Raw genomic sequence first — 22871 nt, 5'->3', positions numbered from 1 at the left:
CATGGCCAAAAGATTTAACCACAATTGGAGAACATGAGACTGATACTTTAACTGGTATTAAAAGTGTTGTTGAAGCATGCATGTTATGTCAAGGCAGTACAAACAGAATGGAGATTGCTAAAAATTCTGATTACATGCCAATTCTCAGACATGCCTTACTGACAAAAGTGCTTTATTACACAGATTTCCACAATATTCTACATCTTGTTGACATCATCATTGTTCCGTTTATTTCAGTAGCTCAGTGTGAATGTGGCTTTTCAGCAAAGAACAGAATAAAATCATAGTAAAAAAAACTCACTCAATGTTTTAACCTTGGATGATTTACTCAGGGTCAGAACAGAAGGCCTAGTGCTTGAGCAGTTTGATCTTGAGCCCTATATCAAATGCTAACTTACTTCAATCAAGAATAAAAAAAAGACCAAATTACACTGGATGGCCCTCTGACACTGATATTCTTATGGTAAGTGACACAGACTCAGACTACATTACACTTGATGACAGTATATAGTTAGAAATTTACCCAACTCATCAAGACAGCCATAAAAGCATAAGGTAAGGATGCATTGCACAGGAGAAGGAAACAAATTAGGTGCACATACATGGAGCTTAGAAAGGTAAGAGATTGAAAGATTAATATTTTAAATATTTGATTATTTGGCATCTAAATCAAAGCTATTGGCTTCTTATTTCTTCTTTCAGAAGCCACTGGCTCCTTGAGGTGAATCTTTGTCTGGAGCACTGCTACTGTATGTAACAGCTTGTCTTTGCATACTGTTACACAGCGTTATGCAGAAAGCTTTAATCAGATTCAGAGCAAACTTTTGACTTTACTGAGAACAACATGCTTGATGGAGGACTCAAGGTTATGATTAATTTGTAAATACTGCTTAGTATAACTCTGAAGCGTTGTGTGTGCAGGTTTACAGCTCAAATGTCTTAGATTCAATTACCATTCCCTGGAGGCTGTTTGCTGAAATTATTTCAAGGACTGGCAAGAAAAATTATTTTGAAAGTAAAGGTTTGGCTGAGTACATAGTTATACGTATATAGATAAAAATTGTTTACTTGTTACTTCAGATTGACAAAGTGTTTTGTGGTATATGTATATTTTTTTCTAAAAACCTAGAGGTAGAAGGATGGGGAAGAATCATTCCTGAACAATGTGCAAAAACAGGTACTTAAACCAAAACAATTAAGGCTGCTACTGCAGGAAAATGGTTCTTGACAAAATAGTAATGAGTAGGGCTTTAATACTTATGCAAACATTAACTTTTGAGCTCCTCTTCTTCAGTTAAATATCTACAGAATTATATGCAGAAATCTTTTGTCATGCAGAAAATTATGATGACTTTCAAGGGGACTGAATACTTTTACAAGTCACTGTAAATACTCAATACTGTTCAACCATTTGCAGGTCCTTTAAAATAATAAAGGTAATAGCTGTTTATTTTTGGGTATGTAATTTAGGTGCAATTTAACCAAAAACCCCCGGAGCACTAGAGGTTAAATGCCACAAACCTAAAACGAGGTGTGATGAACAGTATGGCAAGTCAGATGGTTCGACTCTGGCCCAAAAATGGAAAGAATATGGCCGGTGAGGTGTGACATTCACAAGGACAGTAATCCCCCTTAAAGACAAAAAGCTTGATCAGCATTTCTCTTATCTAACATTAGTAGATGATCAGAAGACAATAAATGGTCCTATCAAGGACCATTTAACAGCTGCTCATTTCAGTGTGTCAGTCTGCTGCTCATCCTCTTCATCCATAAGGGAGATTGCTGATCTCACGAGCCTTCAAACCACATTGGCCACTTTCTTTCCTTCGTCAGTTCCGAGTTGGACCGTTTCACTTGCTGTGCTATTCATTGCACCTCTTTTTAAGATCCCTCTGTGTGCATGGCTCACTCTTATAGAGCATAACCAGCCCCTGTGGAGACTCACTTGCTTGTTCTCTCACAGGTCAAGTCACTACACAAAGTTAAAAGTTTAATCAAAAAATATGAAAATGGCAAAGGAGTGAACATTATCACACTTAACTCTGATTGGTCCCAATCTACGATAATGACAATTTTCAAAACAAACAGTACTTACAATATACTCATTGTGGTCAGGTAATGTAACCATCACATAAAAATACTGGAAGTTTTTTTTTAATGTATGGAAGGGTGGAAGGCTGGAGTACTGATCAAGTTGTGGCAGCAATCTTAACAGTATGCATATGTGAAAGTTGTGCCTGTGGCTGCTACAGTTCTGTGATGTCACAATGGTGCTGGGAACAAAAATGCTTGTCTAAGCCACTGGCCATACAGCGAATTTCTAAGAAAATATTCAGTGAGCCATGTCAATGGCAAATATAGCTTATTAAGCTGAGAAAAGCAATGCTTTGATGAATTTCGCCCATCAACACTAATCATCATCATCATCATTTTCATTCTCCATCCCTGGTAAAAGCCACAGCAGTAATATATCAACAATATGAACCAAGCCACACTATCCCCAGCAAGTTTCTCTAGCTTCTCCAAAGGAACTCTTAAGTCATGTCAGTGGAGAGTGGAGAGATATAGTCTGTCCCCCAGTATTCTGTATGTGAAAATGCCAAAATATCCTCTGTGGGAGGAGCAACTACATGCTTGTTCTCCCTCCACTGGCTTGTCTTAATCCAGAAAATCAACAATTCTACTCCAAGGTTCTCCCTTTTTCTTGAGCTTCCTATGGTATCAATGAGATTTAACTGAGCAACCCTGCAAAGGAAACTCAGTTTGGCTGCTTGAACTCATGATCTCATTCTTTTTCACTTCCCGAAGCTTGTGATCATATGTGAGGATGGCGATGACTCATAAATCAAAATGTTTCATCCAGGTATGTAGTTAGCTCCAGCTTCACCACCACAGTCAAATACAACTTCTGTAAAACTGCTAATGCTGCTACTACAAGGACTGCTCTCACAACCACCTCTACTCTCAAGACCCTGAAGTACATCACGCTTTGATTTGAGACAGATGCTTACTCCTAACCAACAAAGAACAAGCTGCTCTTTTCTAAGAGAAGACCATGATCTCAGATTTTGAGGTACAAATTTTTTGTGGATATTTGCTGCCCTAGATGCTCTATTCTGCCAAATTTCAATTTTGTAACTAAACATATATACACACACATATATATGCAGTGTTTCATATTGAAGACCCATGAAATGTACATTGTATGTGTTACCTTTGAAAAGTTAATGGATTACATGTTGTCAAAGACAGCTGAAGTAATGAACCATTTAAAGATTGCCTTACAGAAAGTATTAAAAACAAGACAAACTCAGTGACCATTTTATTAGTTACATCTCCCCATTATTGCTAATAGCATGCTTCATTTCTGTAGCCAATTTAGTGACTGCAATTCAATATATCGTACATAACATGCCGACATGCTCGAGAAATATAGTTGTTTTTTGACTAAACAAAAGAATGGCTAGCACACATGACATAGGCTACTCTGACAGTGGAATGACTGCTAGTGCCAAACATGCTGGTTCCAAAGAAAATTTTGATGCTTATTAACATCCTGAGAATGAAGAAAAAGAAAGAAAACATCAAGTGAACTGCAGCTATTTTGGTAAAAACACTTTGCTAATAAACAAAGTCAGAGGAGAACAGTCACAGTCATTTAAGCCAACAAAAAGGTTACAAATACTCCAAAAATGTATTAATAACAGCTCTACAAACACAGATTACAGCAGCAGAAGACCATACCAGGTTGAACTCTTACCAGCTAAGAACATGCAGATGACTGAAAATATGGAACTTGATCTGATGTATTTTAATTTCTACTGTGGCAAACAGATGACAATTTTAGAATTTGATGCATGAATCCAAGCACCACGAACTCCTTGTATTATCAATATATGCTGAAGGCAGTAGTGTAGCAGTAATATTGCCACAAATACAGATTACAGTGAAATTCCTACTAAAATGCAAAATTTTACTTTATTTTAAAAAAGAATAAACTCACTTTGTAATCCGACCAGTATATTTTACATAGGATTTAAAGTTTAAACGTTTCATGGGGGAATTGGCAGGTCCTTATTGATAAACATGTTAAGTTTTGAGATTAACAACATATAGTACTCTTCTCTAAGGTTAAACTCACCAAACACTCCAGTTGTCCAAGCTTAGGACTAAACAGTGAGGGTCTGAATGTAGTTTTTCAAAATGTTTTACAGCATGTTGATTTTCAGAATCTCTTCCACAACCCTTTGAAAAATAAAATTACAAATTTATATTTCAATATTAATGTTTGAAAATTATATTTTCTTTTTCATTGCAGCTAAAATATGATTTAAAACACAGTTGACCCATATGCAGTATATGAGATACACACCTGATAAAAATGTGTAAAAAATTCTGTAGAAACTAAGTGAAAAATGTAAGAACTGCACCAGTGCCCCAAACAATTTGCAAGTTTTCTCCATTTTATACAAATTCCATAAAAGAATTTTACATGAACATTAGGAATATAGTGAAAAAGTTTAATTATTCATGTATTGTTGCTGATCAGTTTAATTCAAGACTTTGGAACGTAAACCAATTTTTGTAGAAAGAGAAGATATAAAGCTGAAAGCAACATTGACCTGAACTAAATGCAAATAGTTTGTGAAAACCTGGTTGTATATTATTAATTTCCGCTATCAATTTGTTTTTAAATGGATAACTATACGATGTTATTTTAATGTAAAATACTTACAATTTTTTCTTTTATATAATACTAGCTATCCTCTACGGCTCTGCCCACTTTGTAGTGAAACAGGACAAACTTTAAAAATCAATAAACAAACAGGTATCGCTAGCTAAGCGGAGGAAAGGTATGCTCCAAACTGTGGCCAGAGGAAGACCGACTCGAACAGGGGCCTGCCCAGCTCCCCATTCCTGACAAGAGGACAAACATACAGGCAGACAGATGTTGGATTTTATATATGTACTGTATATAGAGATTACATTAAATCTGTATTTCAAAGAAGTGCAAAACTCTGCAAAATAGCAATACAATATATTTTAACTATGTTCACATTACCAGGCTGAAGTTACTCAAATTGGATTTTTTTTGCTTAATGTGACACAAAACTGATGTTTTCCAGGCTGTGTGGACACAGAATCCCAATCTTTTCAAATTTATCACTTTCATATGTCGTACTAGATAGAATACGTACCCGATTCACCAAGCGACATAAATGGAAACAGTTATATCAGAATTCATGTGTTTTTTGTCTGTATGCCTATATTTGCCTCTGTCAAGGAATGCTACAGCTGTGACAACTGTCTCCTTGTGCACAAACATACCAATGTTCAATGAGGACAGATGCATTCACGTTACTGTTAGGTAAAGTTTACTGTCATGGTAGGCAAATCTGATCTGAGCAAAAAATCAGAATTGAGTAATCAGGGTTGTAGTGTGAACATAGTGTTAAATTGGCTGATTTTAAACTATTGTTTAAAATGACTAACTGCATTTTTTTTGTTGCTTACAGAATAAAAGGCATTTACTCGGTAAATGTGTGTTTGTAAATGATTTAAAACCAGATCAAAGAATTGTTTGCTTTTGACAATCAAGATCTGGCACAAGAATAGCAAATCCTCTACTGTGGTTAACCAATTCTGTATAGGAGACAACAACTTATTAGGCTCTGTTTTTTAAATATTTTTGGAGGAGTGTTGATTTGGAAAAATATTTCAATAAGCTGCCTGATAAAATCAGGTGCACTGACGATACTTTAATATACAGTGGCAAGAATGTTTTGCCCTGGACACAGCACAAACAGACAGCTAATAATTTGGCATGATTATAATAATCAAAATGAGGAACAAATACTAATATAACTTATGCTATATATATATATATATATATATATATATATATATATATATATATATATATATATATATATATATATACACACACACACATACAGTATATATACAGAGGTGCCAGGGGCGACGACTCAGCCGGGACGCCATAAAGGACCGGAAGAGGGCATGCGCCCATATTGGATCACGTGGGGGCCGCCACCCTGGTTGCTTTCGGGGCCATGGGTTGAGGGCATGGAAGCCCAACCCTGTAGGGGCCCGTGGTCACCACCAGGGGGTGCCCCAATGCCTTGGGAACCCTGGACCACACCAGTAAGTCCTGGGGGGAAGAGAAGCAGGGACACCCAAAATGCTTCCGGGAGTACAGCCGGTACTTCCGCCACACAGGGGCATGTCGACAGGTGATTGCCGGGGAGCACCTGGAGCATATCCGGGTGAGGATAAAAGGGGCCGACTCCCTTCATTCGGGGCTGGAGTCGGGTGGAAGAAGGACTAAGCAGAGGAGAGTGGAGGCGGCCTGAAGAGTGGAGGCATTGTGTGTTGGCCAGGACTTTGGGGACTTGGGGTTTGTGTGCACTTTTTGAACATTGTAAATAATTGTAAATAAACATGTGGTGGTGGAAAACAACATATCTGCCTGTCTGTGCCCGGGTGACGTTCACAATACACATACATACTAGCTGATTACCCAGTGGCTTCGCTCACTGAGTGCAAGGGAAAAAAATAAAATGTATTTATAAAATAAGTTATTAAGTAGTAAAACATTTTGATAAAAGAGTTTGAAGAACATATAAGAAGTGTATAAATTATTAAACAGTAAAACATTTGCATAAGAGAATTTGAATGATATATAAGAAGTGTATAAATTATTAAACAGTGAAACATTAACCTTTAAGGAGTAAAGATACATTGAGTACTACTGCAGTGGTTTCGGGTAAACTACCTGCTTGACAACCTTGCACTACGTGCCTGTGATTTAAGAGAAAAAATATTCTGAGAAATGTAGATGCTGACCATTCGTGTTTAACGGGCAGAAGGTCCAAACAATTCCCAAGTCCAATACTTCACATGAAGAGGTTGGTACATCTTCTTAGATGTAAACCCTCCATCTTCTTAAAAGAATTCATCACAAAAGCAACCTTGAATGTTGCGGGGTTTTAGTGACCCAAACTCACCTTAAGGGTGAGTAAGTAGCCGTGCACCGCAATTTACCAAGAGAGTCACACTTCGATGGCACTGATTACACTCATTCGCAAAGATATCCACTGTCCAAGGAGCCGACGGGGCACTTGAAGTGTCACAAACAGTGCGAGAAGAGAGGACGCTGCCTGAAACTGCAAAGCTGTCGACCCGGCGGAGCAGCCCGACATTCTGCGCCTCGCAGCGTCCACTATGTTGTCAGGACCCCTCGCCACTGAAAGTGGTCTCGTCTTCACATTGTTTACAGCTTGGCACAGTTAAAAAGTAGAAAGACGCAAAGCTGTTTTCTTCATCTCTTCTACTATCAAGTACTGCCAATTAAAAAAAAGTTACAATGTGGCAGTTTCCACGACAGTCACTTGGACGAATAAATAAAACTTCTCCGTCAGAACGTGCCTGGCAGAGGACGGCTCAGTGCTGCAGTCCAGAGAGGAGGGCTGGGAGATGGCGACACGGGGCACACTTCTATGGGATAGATTGGCATCTTTGTGTTTACTTCTTTTCAATATCAGTGAAATAACTCTCACACAAATAATAACAATTCGTAAAGACGATATAAAAATGGCGTCCACAAACAAAGTGATTAGTTCCTTTATTATAATATGTTCTGTGGTTATACGCAATTTCCGTTTCAAGCACGAAAAGAATTTTATATATATATATAATCTACTAAAATTATAATACATAACAAAAGATTACATGGTAGAAAACATATCAAAGAAATGTGTATTATTTTAAGCTTTTTGTGCATTGGGGATGGTTACACAACAAAATAAAACTATTCTTGAACAGGCTTAATCCAAAAATAGTATTTGTCCTCTGGCTTTTTTGTGTGTTTGCATATTTTATATTCTTCCCCGCAAAAACAATTCAATTCCCATGAAGGCTGAAGGAAGGAAAGCTGGTTGTGACCGTGGAGTTGATCAAGGGTGCAGTATCACCAACCCATGAAAGTCCTCTCAGCCACCTGCGTCAGTACCTGTCAGTCTTGCAGAGACAGCCAGCAGCAACAGCAAGTAGCTGTGCAGCCAAAGCAACTCTATGCACTTTAACACCAACACACGGAGAAGTAACCATGGGCACAGGCGTCATTATCTTTTACAGCCCAATGAGTCACTTTCATAAGGGCTGGGGAGGGTGCCGTTAGGTGGGCACAATTACACCTGGTGTTCAACCTCGTGGTGCAGAGGTTCCTCTGAACTTACCCAGGGTTGGGTAAGCTTCTGAGCAAGGAATGGTGGGTCTGCAGCTATTTTCACTGCTCCCCTACTGCCAGCATGTTGCTTAAAAAATGCAAGAACAGCACCACCTGCAATCCTACCCTCTGAAACAGGTTTGTTTCAGATGCAACAATACAGTGGAATTCCACCTTGTACACACTGTAGCAACTGTGGGAACAGCACAGGGCAGTGAACCACTGCATGATGGAGCAGAGGCCAAGCACCACCACTGGATATTTTACTGGGGATCAGTGGCAGTAGATGTGGCAGCTCTGCAAGGTGCTGGCTCCTTTCAAGCAGACTAATAAATATGTCACCCAGGAGAACGCTGGCTGGAATGATGTGCTCCCACTAGTGATCCTGCTGGAGAGGAGACTTGGTGACCTGCTTGAGGTGGGAGAGGGTGCCAAGGAGGAGGATAAGAACATGTCCAGTAGGCAGCCCGGCAGGCAGGGGCACACCAGAAGGAATAGGAGGATAAGCAGAGGGCAGTGCCTATTGTCAGGGGGTGGGGTTACACTGAACAGCAGGAGGAGGAGGAGGTAGACGATAGTCAGGAAGTGGTGGGCAGAGGGCACCTCTACAACATGGCTGTTCATCTGCTGCAATGCTTTAGGAGGGAACCCTGGATTAAAGGTATAAAACAGAGAGATGATTACTGGATGGCCACCCTACTAGAACCCCGGTACAAAGCCAAGATGTGGGGAGTTTATGGAGCCCAGCCAGCATGAAAGGAAGATGCCACATCCACTATGTCCTTACCAGCAAACTGCTTGAGGCGGACCACCCCCACCTTTCCATCATAAAGCTGTCAGTAGCAGCAGCAGCTATGGTGCTGGCAATCTGATGGTGTGTGGAGAAACTGTCATTGCCAGCAGCTGGATCGCAAGTTGAGTGACTACATGGGGTGCATCAGTGCAAATGATTATATGCGCATTGATGACCCCATTAAGTTCTGGGTGATGAAGCTGGATTTAACCTATGAGCTTGCTCAGTATGTGTTGGAAGTGCTGTGTTGTCCGGCTTCAAACTTTTCAAACTGGCTCTCATTGCTGCAGGAGTGATGGTCACAGACAAGATTACCAGGTTGTCCACAAATTCTGGGGCCGGAATGACCTTTATAATGATAAACGAGTCCTTAATCAGCAGTGATTTCCAGCCCTCTTTTGCAGATTCCAGGGACTAGATGGGTTCTTTGTCTATTGCTATCTATTGTTCTCCTGTTTTGTTGTAAATCTTATGTACTGTATACCTGGCTTGTGGGGTCCAAGTCTCTGTAAATTCATACTACCTGCTCCAGTTGCCAGTGTCTACAAGAAATGTTACTATTCTGATACTTAATTGAATTCATTTTATCTCAGGGAGGAATGGTGGTGTAGTACTGTCACTGCTGCCTCACAGCTCATGTCACCAAAAGCACAGCTCAGGTTGGCCAAAATAATCAGTCCTGAATAGCTGGTAGATGCTTCCCTAGCCCTTTAGGACACTTAAAATAACCCAGTGAGAATGAATTAAAGGTGGAAAAAAAGCATTCTCTTTTGTGATTGTTTCTTTGAATTTCCTGGTTTTAGAGATCTCATTATTTCTGACTTTAGACTCTGACTTTTGATTAAACACAGGCTTTTTGTTTACGAAGCTTACATATCTCTCACTATGTTCTTCTTTTTTTTTTTTTAGCATTTTCGGATTGAAAAATTTTACTGATTTTGCATCTTGAGATTACACACATACTATATTGCAATACATCATATCCATGTTATTTTAATAAGACAAAAAAAGGCAAACCACTATGGGATTCTGCTAAATTAAAATAAGACTGGCCGCACACTTCTCCAAGTACCCCATTCATTTTTCTCCAACGCACTTTCTCAAGGTGTGGATTCACCTTGGAAAGTTGCTGCCAAACACCATTATAGAAATTTAATGTACAGTAGATGCCCAGTAGTGAATTGCCACATTTTTTTTCTACAGACCACTAGACAATAATAACTAAAAAAGGCACGATTATGATTATATTCTTTCAGTATATGGAAGCTTATTTGATATTCCGCAAAGGCCGCCTGTTGGTGCTACATTGATAAAGAACTCATTTGATTCAGTGAGAGAATATTTAGCAGGAACACAGCATGCAATGAAAAGAACAAAACAGATGTTATAGGCATGCATCTGTCCATCTTCCTAAACTGCATATTCAGGGCCGGGTCATGGTACAGCTAGAGCCTATGCCAGCAAGCATTGAATGCAGGAAGGAACAAGCCCTGAACAGGATGCTAGTTGACAACAACAACAGGGAGAACACTCACTCACACACACAGGCCTATTAGCAATACCAGTTCACCTAAGTTTATTATGGATGTTTTAGCATAGGCAGAGCTGTCTCTGCTGCATCACAAAAACAGGTTCTACATGGAGTCTACAAATTCTCCCAGAATATTTATGGATTGGTTGGTATTGGTTGGAGTCTCAGTGAGTTTTCACTCAAAAAAACATTCCCTTTGCTTTTATTGCAATATCCTCAGCAAAAGCAAAACAATGTATTAAAAATTTGATAATTTGTTTGTGGCACTTCAGTCTGATCTCTCTCACACTTCACCCTTTTTTTTACAATAATTCCATCTATAGCAAAGAAGTACTCAAGAAACCTTTCCTCATAAAAACAGTTCCAAGAATCTGTAGTAAAATGTATTATTTCCAGTTTACTTTTGTTGTCACAAGCATGCCTCAAAAATACAAAAGCTACATTTTCTTAAATTAAAACCTTTGCTACTTCAAAGTGGAAATATTCGTTAAGTTTTAAGGATTTTTATAATATTTGGACTCAATATCTCTATTATAAAACTCAGTGCGCCAGTTACTTCTGAAAATTTACAAAATATACTTCACATTTGAGCAGTTTTTTAAAAAGGGAGTTGGTATTGTCATATATTGGAGCTTCGGTTTCTGTCAGTACAAAATAAATATGTTGTGTAGCTGAGTGAAATTGATTTTTTGATCAGTTAAGAAGAAAGAGAGGACTGATCTCTCCCATCAGCAGTATTCCACAAAGTTATTAATATATTTTATAGTTACAGCAACACCTTTCTGTGAGCTGCCTGTGGAAATAACACATAAAGTCACTCCCAACCAGAATTTTGTATAACCGAAGCAGTTAAAGTCTTTGAGTACTTCATGATTGGTACAACCGAGTAGTACAGATATTTGTATTGTGAATTTGATACTTAAAGGGCAAGTGTCAATAGTACTAACTTAGTGACAAGACAAATAACTCATTGTTAATTTCTTCTAAAGGATACAGGGTATGCGTGTTCCTCAAAGTGTTGAAGAGAGACATCAAGGCTCACACCTTTAACTGCAGGTTAAACCACACAATCTATTTCAAGATCCCTCATTGTGGATTATAGTGAGTAATGCTGCAGTTTGTGTGTGAAAATTGACATGCAATGAAGCGGTTGCTCTTAAAACATTGTGAAAGGAATCAAGTAGTTCTTTTTCCCCCAACTTTGTTTCCCTTTAGAAGAGATTTTTCGGTTTCTCAACTATCCTGGAGCAAAGGACAGTGCAAATACAGTGCATCTGGAAAGTACAGGGTGGGCCATTTATATGGATACACCTTAATAAAATGGGAATGGTTGGTGATATTAACTTCCTGTTTGTGGCACATTAGTATATGTGAGGGAAACTTTTCAAGATGGGTGGTGACCATGGTGGCCATTTGGAAGTTGGCCATTTTGGATCCAACTTTTGTTTTTTCAATAGGAAGAGGATCATTTGACACAACAAACTTATTGGAAATTTCACAAGAAAAACAATGGTGTGCTTGGTTTTAACGTAACTTTATTCTTTCATGAGTTATTTAGAAGTTTCTCTTTGTTTACAGCCATTGACATGTCGCAGAGGTTAACACGTGAGGAGCGGATAGAATTGTGTTGATGTCTGGTGAACGCAGTAACCGGGTCATTGCAGCAGATTTCAATGCAAAACACCCTACGAGACCACCCATCTCCCATGCTACAGTTAGCAAACTGCTTGCTACATTTCGTGAAACTGGTTCAGTGTTGGATTTGCCAAAATGTGGACGTATGAAAACTGTCACTAATGAGGAAACATCAGTGGCTGTCCTAGCTTCATTTAGCAAAAGCCCACAGCGTAGCATTCGCTGCATATCACTGGAGGAGTGGCATTAGTTGAACATCCCTTCGCGTAATATTAACTACTCACAAATGGCACCCTTACAAACTCCAGCTACTGCAGCATCTCAACGAGGATGACCCAGATCGGCGCACTGAATTTGCAGAATAGGCAAAACAAAAATTGGAACAGGACCCTCATTTTACGCAGAAGATTTTGTTCAGTGATGAGGCAAACTTTTATGTGAATGGTGAAGTTAACAAACAAAACCACCACTATTGGTCTGATACTAACCCACATTGGATAGATCCCTCCAAGACTGTTGGAACAAAAAAATTGATGGTATGGTGTGGTATATGGGGTACAAAGATAGTGGGGCCATTCTTCATCAATGGAAACCTCAAGGCCACTGGATATGCGAAAGTGCTACATGATGCGTTTCCCTCTTTATGCACTGAAGCTGGCACGTTCCCTGAGTTTTTCCAGAAAGATGGTGCACCACCACATTATGGGTGTCAGGTCCGAGCATTCCTAGATGAACAGTTTCCTGGAAAGTGGATTGGTTGTCGTGGGCCAGTTGAATGGCCCCCAAGGTCTCCCGATCTGACCCCCTTAGACTTTTATCTTTGGGGTCATCTGAAGGCAATTGTCTATGCTGTGAAGATACGAGATGTGCAGCACCTGAAACTACGGATACTGGAAGCCTGTGCTAGCATTTCTCCTGCAGTGTTGCTATCAGTGTGTGAAGAGTGGGAGAAGAGGGTTGCATTGACAATCCAACACAATGGGCAGCACATTGAACACATTTTATAAGTGGTCAGAAACTTGTAAATAACTCATGAAAGAATAAAGCTACGTTAAAACCAAGCACACCATTGTTTTTCTTGTGAAAGTCCCAATAAGTCTGATGTGTCAAATGACCCTCTTCCTATTGAAAAAACAAAAGTTGGATCCAAAATGGCCGACTTCAAAATGGCCACCATGGTCACCACCCATCTTGAAAAGTTTCCCCCCCTCACATATACTAATGTGCCACAAACAGGAAGTTAATATCACCAACCATTCCCATTTTATTAAGGTGTATCCATATAAATGGCCCACCCTGTATTCACAGCTCTTCACTTTTTCCACATTTTGTTATGTTACAGCCTTATTCCAAAATGGATTAAATTCATTTTTTTCCTCAGAATTCTACACACAACACCCCTTAATGACAACGTGAAAAAGTTTACTTGAGGTTTTTGCAAATTTATTAAAAATAAAAAAACTGAGAAATCACATGTACATAAGTATTCACAGCCTTTGCTCAATACTTTGTCGATGCACTTTTGGCAGCAATTACAGCTTCAAGTCTTTTTGAATATGATGTCACAAGCTTGGCACACCTATCCTTGGCCAGTTTCGTCCATTCCTCTTTGCAGCACCTCTCAAGCTCCATCAGGTTGGATGGGAAGTGTCGGTGCACAGCCATTTTAAGATCTCTCCAGAGATCTTCAATCGGATTCAAGTCTGGGCTCTGGCTGGGCCACTCAAGGACATTCACAGAGTTGTCCTGAAGCCGCTCCTTTGATATCTTGGCTGTGTACTTAGGGTTGTTGTCCTGCTGAAAGATGAACCGTCGTTCCCGTTCTGAGGTGAAGAGTGCTCTGGAGCAGGTTTTCACCCAGGATGTCTCTGTACATTGCTGCAGTCATCTTTCCCTTTATCCTGACTAGCCTCCCAGTTCCTGCCACTGAAAAACATCTCCACACCATGATGCTGCCACCACCATGCTTCACTGTAGGGATGGTATTGGCCTGGTGATGAGCGGTGCCTGGTGTCCTCCAAACGTGATGCCTGGCATTCACACCAAAGAGTTCAATCTTTGTCTCATCAGACTAGAGAATTTTGTTTCTCATGGTCTGAGAGTCCTTCAGGTGCCTTTTGACAAACTCCAGACGGGCTGCCATGTGCCTTTTACTAAGGAGTGGCTTCCGTCTGGCCACTCTACCATACAGGTCTGATTGGTGGATTGCTGCAGAGATGGTTGTCCTTCTGGAAGGTTCTCCTCTCTCCACAAAGGACCTCTGGAGCTCTTTTTTTTTTTCCCATGTCCTGTTCGGCTGTGAAGCAATCAGAATTGATGTCTGAATGCTGGCGACTAGCCTTACAGTTTTTCTCTCAGGTGGAGCGTTACAGCTTCTGCTGACGTCACGCCTGATACCAAAACTTTATTAAAAATATTTTCAGATGTTTTACGATTCAAACCGGACACGGAGACAAAAGTGAAAGAAAAGAAGAGAGAGAAGGAAGAGATGGAGGTAAAGGGGGAAGGGGGGGTTTCGTATAGAATAAACAATAAATGAACCAGAATCCGCTTCTAGACCTGCAGATAGAGAGGGGGAAAAAAAAACCACAAGACAAAAACATTGCTGCATCAGCTACATGAAGATATATAAAAGTAAAAATGTTTGCTGACAATCATACAGTAATTATTACTAGGCATTTAGGCCACCACAACCTTAGATCATGTGCTGAAGATGTCCAAGTCATACTTATGAAATCACCATGTGAGCACCTGTGTGTGCGCGCTTGTATGTGTAAGGTTTCTCTATAGGAGCATCCAATAGTGAGTGTGAAGGGCCACAGACCTGCCCCCAAAACGCGGAAGATGGAGGGAGTTCCAAGCCCAGAGATCCAGAGGTCACCCCAGAGCGGAGACCCCAGGGAGGCCGTCACCAGAGAAGCCCCAACCCCCACGAGAGGCAGAGGATCACCCGGGGTCACAACCAGCAGCCGGCAGAGTCCCGGAGATATCAACGGCAAGCCCTCAGGCCGCCCGCAGCCGCCTCCCCGAGTGGCCGGGCCCGGAACCCAGCAGCCCGGGACCCAGGGCGACCCACCCGCCGAGGACCCAACAGAGCCCAGGGAACCAGATCCCACCAGGCAGCCACCGGGAGCGACCAGACAGATGCTTAAGGCAGGGGGAGGGTAGGCAAAGATGTTGTAGTATTGCCAGATGTCCCAGGAGAGGGGAGGAGTCCAAAACCCCACCTGACATATACAGTCACACACAAACACAGTCATACACTCCCTCCCTCATGCTCTCACATACACATACAACCCAAGACTTACAAGGATGTACGCCAGACACCCATTCACACTCCCCCACACACCCTACCTAACTCTGGTCCCGGTGCTGCCGTACCTGAGGTACAGCCATTCCTGGACGCCAGAGTTAGCCCCGTTCCGCAGGGGTAATAGCGAGCAGGCACCCCCATCCAACGCAGAGCAAAGCAACCCACCACTCCAGACCACAGGCAGACGGCCAGCTCCCACTCCTAGCCTCCAGCCCGGCAGCTAACTGAGAACAGAGGTGTAATAAGACCTCTAGTCTCCCTCCGCCTGCTCTAATGTAGTGTTGGTGTGTGCTGATAAGGTGCATTTTGTGGTTGGGGGGGCAGTGCCGGCACCATGTGGCCTACACCAGCTGATGCCAACACACAGCCCCACCTCCCCCCCAAAACTCTCCGTGACTAGGTGCAGTTTAAAATTGGAAGTGGACACCGCACTCGGAGTGAGGCTGAAATTTCCCCACCGGATGCCGTTGAGTGTGCCCACTCCCAAGGCCCTAAGTGTGCATGTGTGTGGAATGTTTTTGTGGAAGTGTTTAATGTGCAAATAAAATTGGGGTGTAGGCTGCCACAGGACTGCGGAAATGGGATCCATACCCGCACCCCCTGACTTACCCACACCCCAAGGCCCTATGTGCATGTTTGTGTGATGATGTGAAGGAGCAGGAGGAGGAAATGTCTGAGGATGGGGAGGAACGGCTGAGGGGCCTGAGCCCTCCAGGGAGCCAGCTCCCCTACTGGCCCCAATAGGCACCTCCGTTCCCAAAATCCACCCGGGCACGGAGGCCCCAGCCTATCTAGCCATGGCCCGAAGCAGCAGCATCACAGAGCCCCACGGAGTCTGAGGCCACCAACCCACACCACCCCAGCAGAATATTTACTCCCATCCCCACATTTACTCAACATTCAGATTAAGTAAGACATAAGACACCCAGGATAAAGCTGGATCCTGCCCCTCCCGGACATCCCTCCCCATGGTGGAACTGCCGCATGTTCCGCCCTCTTCCCGCAGCGTACATGCCAGGACCCAATCCCCAAGGCCCCACCCATATCCCCATCCGGGACGGCCGCCCCAACCCTAAGCCACCAGGCCCACACCCAGACCAACCCAGGGGCATTGCAGCCACTAGGCAGCGACCGCAGCCACCGCCAAGACCCCCTAAGGCCCTACACACAACCACCAGAAGCCCACCCCGAGGTAACCCAAGCACCACCAGAGTGGGCAGCAGCCCCCCAGCCCAAGACCCCCTAGTGAACCCACCCCAGGGATCCTCCAGATACTCCAAGCTCAGACTCTCCACCACATCAACCACAGCATCCCGCAGGACCATATCAATGACCCTCCATCATCGCTATGTGATGGAACCGATCAAAGGAGCCCAGAGAGATTGATTTGAAGTGGAGGCAGAGGCTGTCTCAAGTGTAATATGATCCAATAAAAGATTTCTATACTGGTTAATGCAAAGATTATCTTTGTTTTTCCAGTTTATGAGGATAGTTTTCTTAGCGATGCATATGGCAGTGAGAACCACGTGAACCAAATTTGTTTCAATCGGGACATCCTCTAGGTTCCCCAGCAAGCAAAATGAGGGGGAAGTTGGGATATCACATTTCAGACACTTTGACAGGTCTTCACATACTCTATACCAGAATCCCTGAACAGGTGGACATGACCACAGTGCGTGGATATAACTGTCAGGAATGTTGTCTGTGCAGTGTGTGCAGGTGTCAGATGGCACAAATCCCATCCTGAACATCCGATGACCTGTATAGTGTACTCTGTGTAGAATTTTGTATTGAATTAGTTGTAAATTGGGGTTTCTGATCGTTTTAAAAGTTTTTAAACAGGTTTGGGACCAGAAAGTCTGATCAAAGCTAACTAATAGATCCTCCTCCCATTTGCCTATAGGAATTGCTATTGTATCATCTATTTTGGTCAATGTTTTATATACTTTAGACAGTAATTTGGGGTGTTTGAGATTACAGAAGTCTAATACCCTTGATGGTGTTTGTAATTCTACTTTAAGCTTAAATTTTTCTTTAACTACTGATTTAATTTGGAGATATTCTAAAATCTATTCTTGTCTATCCCAAATTGGGAGACTATTCTGTTAAATGGAATGAAATCCAATCCTTCAACTATGTGTTCCATGTATAGAATTCCTTTACTTTTCCAGTATGGGAGGTTCATCATTTTATTGTTTTGCAATATGTCAGGATTATTCCAGATGGATGTGTCTGCATGGAATTAGTGAAGACTCCGTCATTTTTAGATATTCCCACCATGCTGTCAGTGAGGTACTGATATTAATACTTTTAAAGCTTTCATGCTTTCTTATTTTTGAGCTAATAAACGGTAGGTCCAAAAGCTCTATAGTATTGCAAAGTGTCTGTTCTACATCTAACCAGGACTCATCCAGCGGGTTATGTTGCAACCATCTTGGTATATATTGGAGCCTGTTGGTTAAGAAATAATGATAGAAGTTGGGTAGATCCAACCCTCCTCTATCTTTGGTCTTCTGTAGTGTTTTTAAGCTAATTCGTGGAGGTTTATCCTTCCAAAGGAATTTAGTGATGGAGGAGTCCAGGGATCTAAACCAATCAGATGATGGCTTGTTTGGGATCATAGAAAATAAGTAATTGATTCTTGGTAAAACCATCATTTTAATTGTGGCAACCCTCCCCATAAGTGATATCGGTAAGGATTTCCATCTAGCAAGATCATCTTCCACTTTCTTTAATAGTGGGATGTAGTTTAGTTTAGTTAGATCTGCCAGCCTGGGAGACACATGAATGCCCAGGTATGTAATATTCCCTGATTCCAATTGTGTATTAAGGGAATTGACAAAAGAGAAATTAATTGGAAGAACTGTGGATTTTAACCAGTTTATTGAATAATCTGAAACTCTTGAAAAGGAGTTTATTAGTTCAATTGCCTGGGAGAGAGAGGATTGAGAATTCTGAAGATAAAGTAACACGTCATCTGCATAAAGACTGATTTTATGTTCTATGTTCTTACACTTTATGCCTTTAATAACTGTAGTTTGCCTGATTGCTGCTGCTAGTGGTTCAATAAAGATAGCAAATAGCGAGGGGGAGAGAGGGCATCCCTGCCTGGTCCCCCTCTGAAGACAGAAGCTATCTGATGTTTGGTCATTTGTCCTGACGCATGCTGTTGGTGAACTGTATAAAATTTTTAACCAGTTTATGAAGAAGTTTCCAAAACCAAATTTATGTAAAGTTGCAAATAAGAACTTCCAGTTAACTCTATCAAAAGCCTTTTCTGCATCGAGAGATAATATACTGGTTTCCATGTTTCTGCTATAAGAAAAGTCTATTAAGTTGAGTAATCTACGTGAATTTGTGGATGAATGTCTCCCCTTAATGAAACTAGTTTGATCTGGATGTATTATGAAAGGGGTTACCTTCTCTAATCTTTTTGCAAGGGCTTTACAAATTATTTTCAGGTCAACATTAATAAGAGAAATTGGGCGATAGCTGGTAGGAAATATAGGATCTTTGCCTGGTTTTAACAGGAGAATAATGTTGGCTGAATTCATGTTTGGCTGTAGTCTACCATTTTCTTCTATTTCACTCATCATTCTGAAGAATGTTGGAGCCAGAATGATCCAGAATTCTTTGTAGAACTCTGCTGGAAACCCATCTGGACCTGGAGCCTTCCTATTAGGCATGGAGTTAAGAGCGTATTATCCTGTCTAGAAACTCATTGATCTCATTACCTATGGGTTAATCTGTGGTGAGTACAAGGTTTTGTAAAAATTTCTGAAAGTGTTGTTTATTCTTTCAGGATCATATACTATATTCCCAGTTGACTCTTTAACAGCAGATATGGCAGTTTTCTCTTTGTTTATTTTTAACTGGTTGCCTGATTTATTACCGTGTTCAAAGTTTTCTATTCGTAGTCTTTGTGCTAAAAATTGTGTTTTTTTGTCAATAATTCCTTTAAGTTCTAATTTACTTTTACGCAATTTGTTTTGTAATTCTTCTTCTGGGGATGCCTCTAGAGACTAAATGATTTCTTCTAATTCCTGAATACGTTTGTTTTCTATTTTTTTCTTATGTGATGAGAAGGAAATTATTTTACCGCTCATCACTGCTTTCCCTGCCTCCCAGAGAACAGATGCTGATGTTCCAGGAAGGTCATTGTGTTCTAAATATAAAGCCCACTCTTTTTTATAATATTCCACAAAACCTTCATCTTTAAGCAGTGACGTATTAAACCTCCAGTTTTTACCTGATGGGATTGTTTTCTTATTTAACAGTTTAAAGAAACTGGGGCATGATCGCTGACAACTATAGGGTGTATCTCCGTGTCTGAAATGTCAGCCAATAATGAGCTGCTGACTAGAAAATAGTCCAAACGTGAGTGAGAGTGATGAACGTGTGAGAAAAAAGTATACTCTCTACGGCTGGGATAAAAAGATCGCCATGCATCACAAAGCCCATAATCACTCATATACTGTTTGACTATATTAGTGGAATGCCAATTGCGCTGAGTCCCAGCTGTACTGAGCCTGTCTGAAGAATAATCCATTCAAAAATTAAAATCTCCCGTAAGTATAAGTGGACAGTCCAAGTGTTCGGAGAGTACAGAGAAAAAATATGAAAGAATGCGGGTCATCTATGTTTGGACAGTATATGCTAACAATACATAAGCTTTGATTTTTGTATAGATAGTTTTAGTATTATAAATCTACCATCTGGATCTGAGACTGTGTCCAATACTGTGAAATTTGTATTTTTGTGTATTAAAATAGCTACACCTCTTTGTCTAGAGTTATAGGCGCAGAGAACAGTCTGGGAAACTCAGATGTTTTAAGTTCATCTGCAACTGTGGCAGACCTATGAGTCTCTTGTAATAAGACAACATCTGCCTGCAGTCTTTTAAGCTGATCAAAAATCTTTAATCTCTTCTCTCTAGAGCCAGTTCTGTGAACATTCCAACTGACAAACCTTAGTGTACCCATAGTTGTGTGTGTGATTAGCTAATGTATGGTGCCTTCATGTGAGTTAGTTAAGTAAATAAATGTATAATTTAATCTGAAAAAAAAAATAAATATATATATATATAAATAAAAATAAAGCAATAAATAAGTAAATAAAAATATATGTATAATAATGCTAATAACAATAATAATATTATTAATGCTGATGATAATAATATTAAGGCTGAAAATAATAATATTAATGCTGAAAATTAATAATAATAATGCTGATAATAATAGTGCTAATGCTGATAATAATAATAATGCTGATAATAATCAGACAATAATAATAATAATAATAATAATCAGACAGAACCAAAAGTGTTTGTGGTTGTATGATAAAATGTAATAATTATAATCTAGTGTTTGTATGCGCGCGTTGTGTGTGTGCTGACGCAGTGTAGGAAAGTTGTGTGATTGTGTCATGCAGATGTAAAGTTCCAGAAGCAGGTAAAAGAAGGAAAGGAAAGAGTGATAAAGGTTAAGAAAAGAAAAAAAAAGTAAAAAGAAAAGGTGTTAGAGGTGTGGGGTGGTGAGAGAACAGGTGATCCTATCATCTAAACACGGATATAGCAGCTTTTTTTTTTTATGCTGACATGCTCATACCCAGTGAATCCAGATAAGAATAATAAACTTGTGACCTGATGTTGGGTTAATAAAGCCAGTCTGTCACTCCTCGCTCCTTGTACAGCCTGTTGTTGACGTAGAGCTTGTCCACAGAAATGACAGCGCGGCTCCCTTCTTAGATGAATTTTTTACGAATTGTGAACAGAACTCTGTGGCGATCCAAAATTTCTTTAGGAAATTGATCATTCACGCTGAAATTTTTCCCTTTGAGCTCTTTCCCGTGGCTCTTAACAAAATCCTTTTGTTTAAAATGTTCAAATTTGGCCACGATGGGACGAGATCTTCTGCTGTCTGCTCTCTTGGCTCCAAGGCGATGTACCTGGTGAAAGGTGATGTTTTTTACCATTTCTTCGGGTATCTTCATATGGGTCTGGAGAAAATACTTGATTGTTCGCAATCCTCCGGTTGTCCTCCCGTCTGCTCCGCAGGCCTCACGAACACCAGATTGTCTCTCATGCTGCGGGCCTGAAGATCCAAAACCGTCTCCTTCAGGGTCTTGTTGTCCTGGGAGATCCGTGTCAATCCCTCTGTCAGGGAAGACACAGTCTCCTGCAGAGACGCGTTTTCAGCAGCAAGCCGCTCCACCTGATCCTGGCTGAATTCCAGAGATTGTCGGAGGTTCTGGAACTCCTGGTGTAGAACCTCGAGCAGGTGGAGTCGTCCCTCAAATCCCAAAAGCCTTTGATCTATAGAATCTAATAATTCTAATATATCCTTGCGGGGAGATGAGGTCGCCTCGGGGGAATCCTGAGGATGGCTTCTCTTGGTAGCAGGTGTTTCCGTGTTAGCTGCTGCTTTCTTAGGCCCCATGACAACAGACTCAAAAACTTGATCAATATAATTTTGTAAACTTTCCAAATTTTCTTCACTTACCTCCAGGTTGAGTGAGTTATACTTACCGGATTAATTGCGTTGTCAGTAAATAAATTTGGCGTAAATGTGTCTTAATTGTTTAGAATGTTTGCTAACGAGCTGCCATCTGCGTTAAACGCTGCCGAGAATCCGTGATCTTCCTAGCCAGCACTTCTCTCTCCCAGCATGCTTTAACTTCTGGACCTCTGGAGCTCTGACAGAGTGACCATCGGGTTCTTGGTCACCTCCCTGACTAAGGCCCTTCTCCCCCGATCACTCAGTTTAGATGGTCAGCCAGCTCTAGGAAGAGTCCTGGTGGTTTCGAACTTCTTCCACTTACGGATGATGGAGGTCACTGTGCTCATTGGGACCTTCAAAGCAGCAGAAATGTTTCTGTAACCTTCCCCAGATTTGTGCCTCAAGACAATACTGTCTCAGAGGTCTACAGACAATTCCTTTGACTTCATGTTTGGTTTGTGCTCTGACATGAACTGTCAACTGTGGGACCTTATATAGACAGGTGTGTGCCTTTCCAAATCATGTCCAGTCAACTGAATTTACCACAGGTGGACTCCAATTAAGCTGCAGATCAGGGGAAACGGGATGCACCTGAGCTCAATTTTACTTATTTACATGTGCTTTCTGATTTTTTTTATTTTTAATAAATTTGCAAAAACCTCAAGTAAACTTTTTCCATGTTGTCATTATGGGGTGTTGTGTGTAGAATTCTGAGGAAAAAAATGAATTTAATCCATTTTGGAATAAGGTTGTAACATAACAAAATGTGGAAAAGGTGATGCGCTGTGAATACTTTCCAGATGCACTGTATGTGTAGGGTCTTCTCAAATCTGCATCACTTGTATAAACTTAAG

At 40.9% G+C, this 22871-nt stretch overlaps 1 protein-coding gene across 3 annotated transcripts in view; it reads right to left on the bottom strand.

The window, feature by feature from the left end:
- The window catches only part of usp16 (ubiquitin specific peptidase 16), a 210019-nt gene that overhangs the window by 142303 nt on the left and 44845 nt on the right, over positions 1-22871 (bottom strand). For all 3 annotated transcript variants that reach the window (XM_039744906.1, XM_039744907.1, XM_039744908.1), the window contains exon 4: positions 4142-4245. In XM_039744906.1, coding sequence (XP_039600840.1) covers positions 4142-4245 — 104 coding nt within the window. The remainder of the gene's footprint in view (positions 1-4141; positions 4246-22871) is intronic.

The sequence above is a fragment of the Polypterus senegalus genome, chromosome 2 (genome assembly GCF_016835505.1).
Source record: "Polypterus senegalus isolate Bchr_013 chromosome 2, ASM1683550v1, whole genome shotgun sequence".
Taxonomy (NCBI): domain Eukaryota; kingdom Metazoa; phylum Chordata; class Cladistia; order Polypteriformes; family Polypteridae; genus Polypterus; species Polypterus senegalus.
The sequence above is the reverse complement of the archived record's forward strand: the minus strand, read 5'-3'. Positions and strand labels throughout refer to the sequence as shown.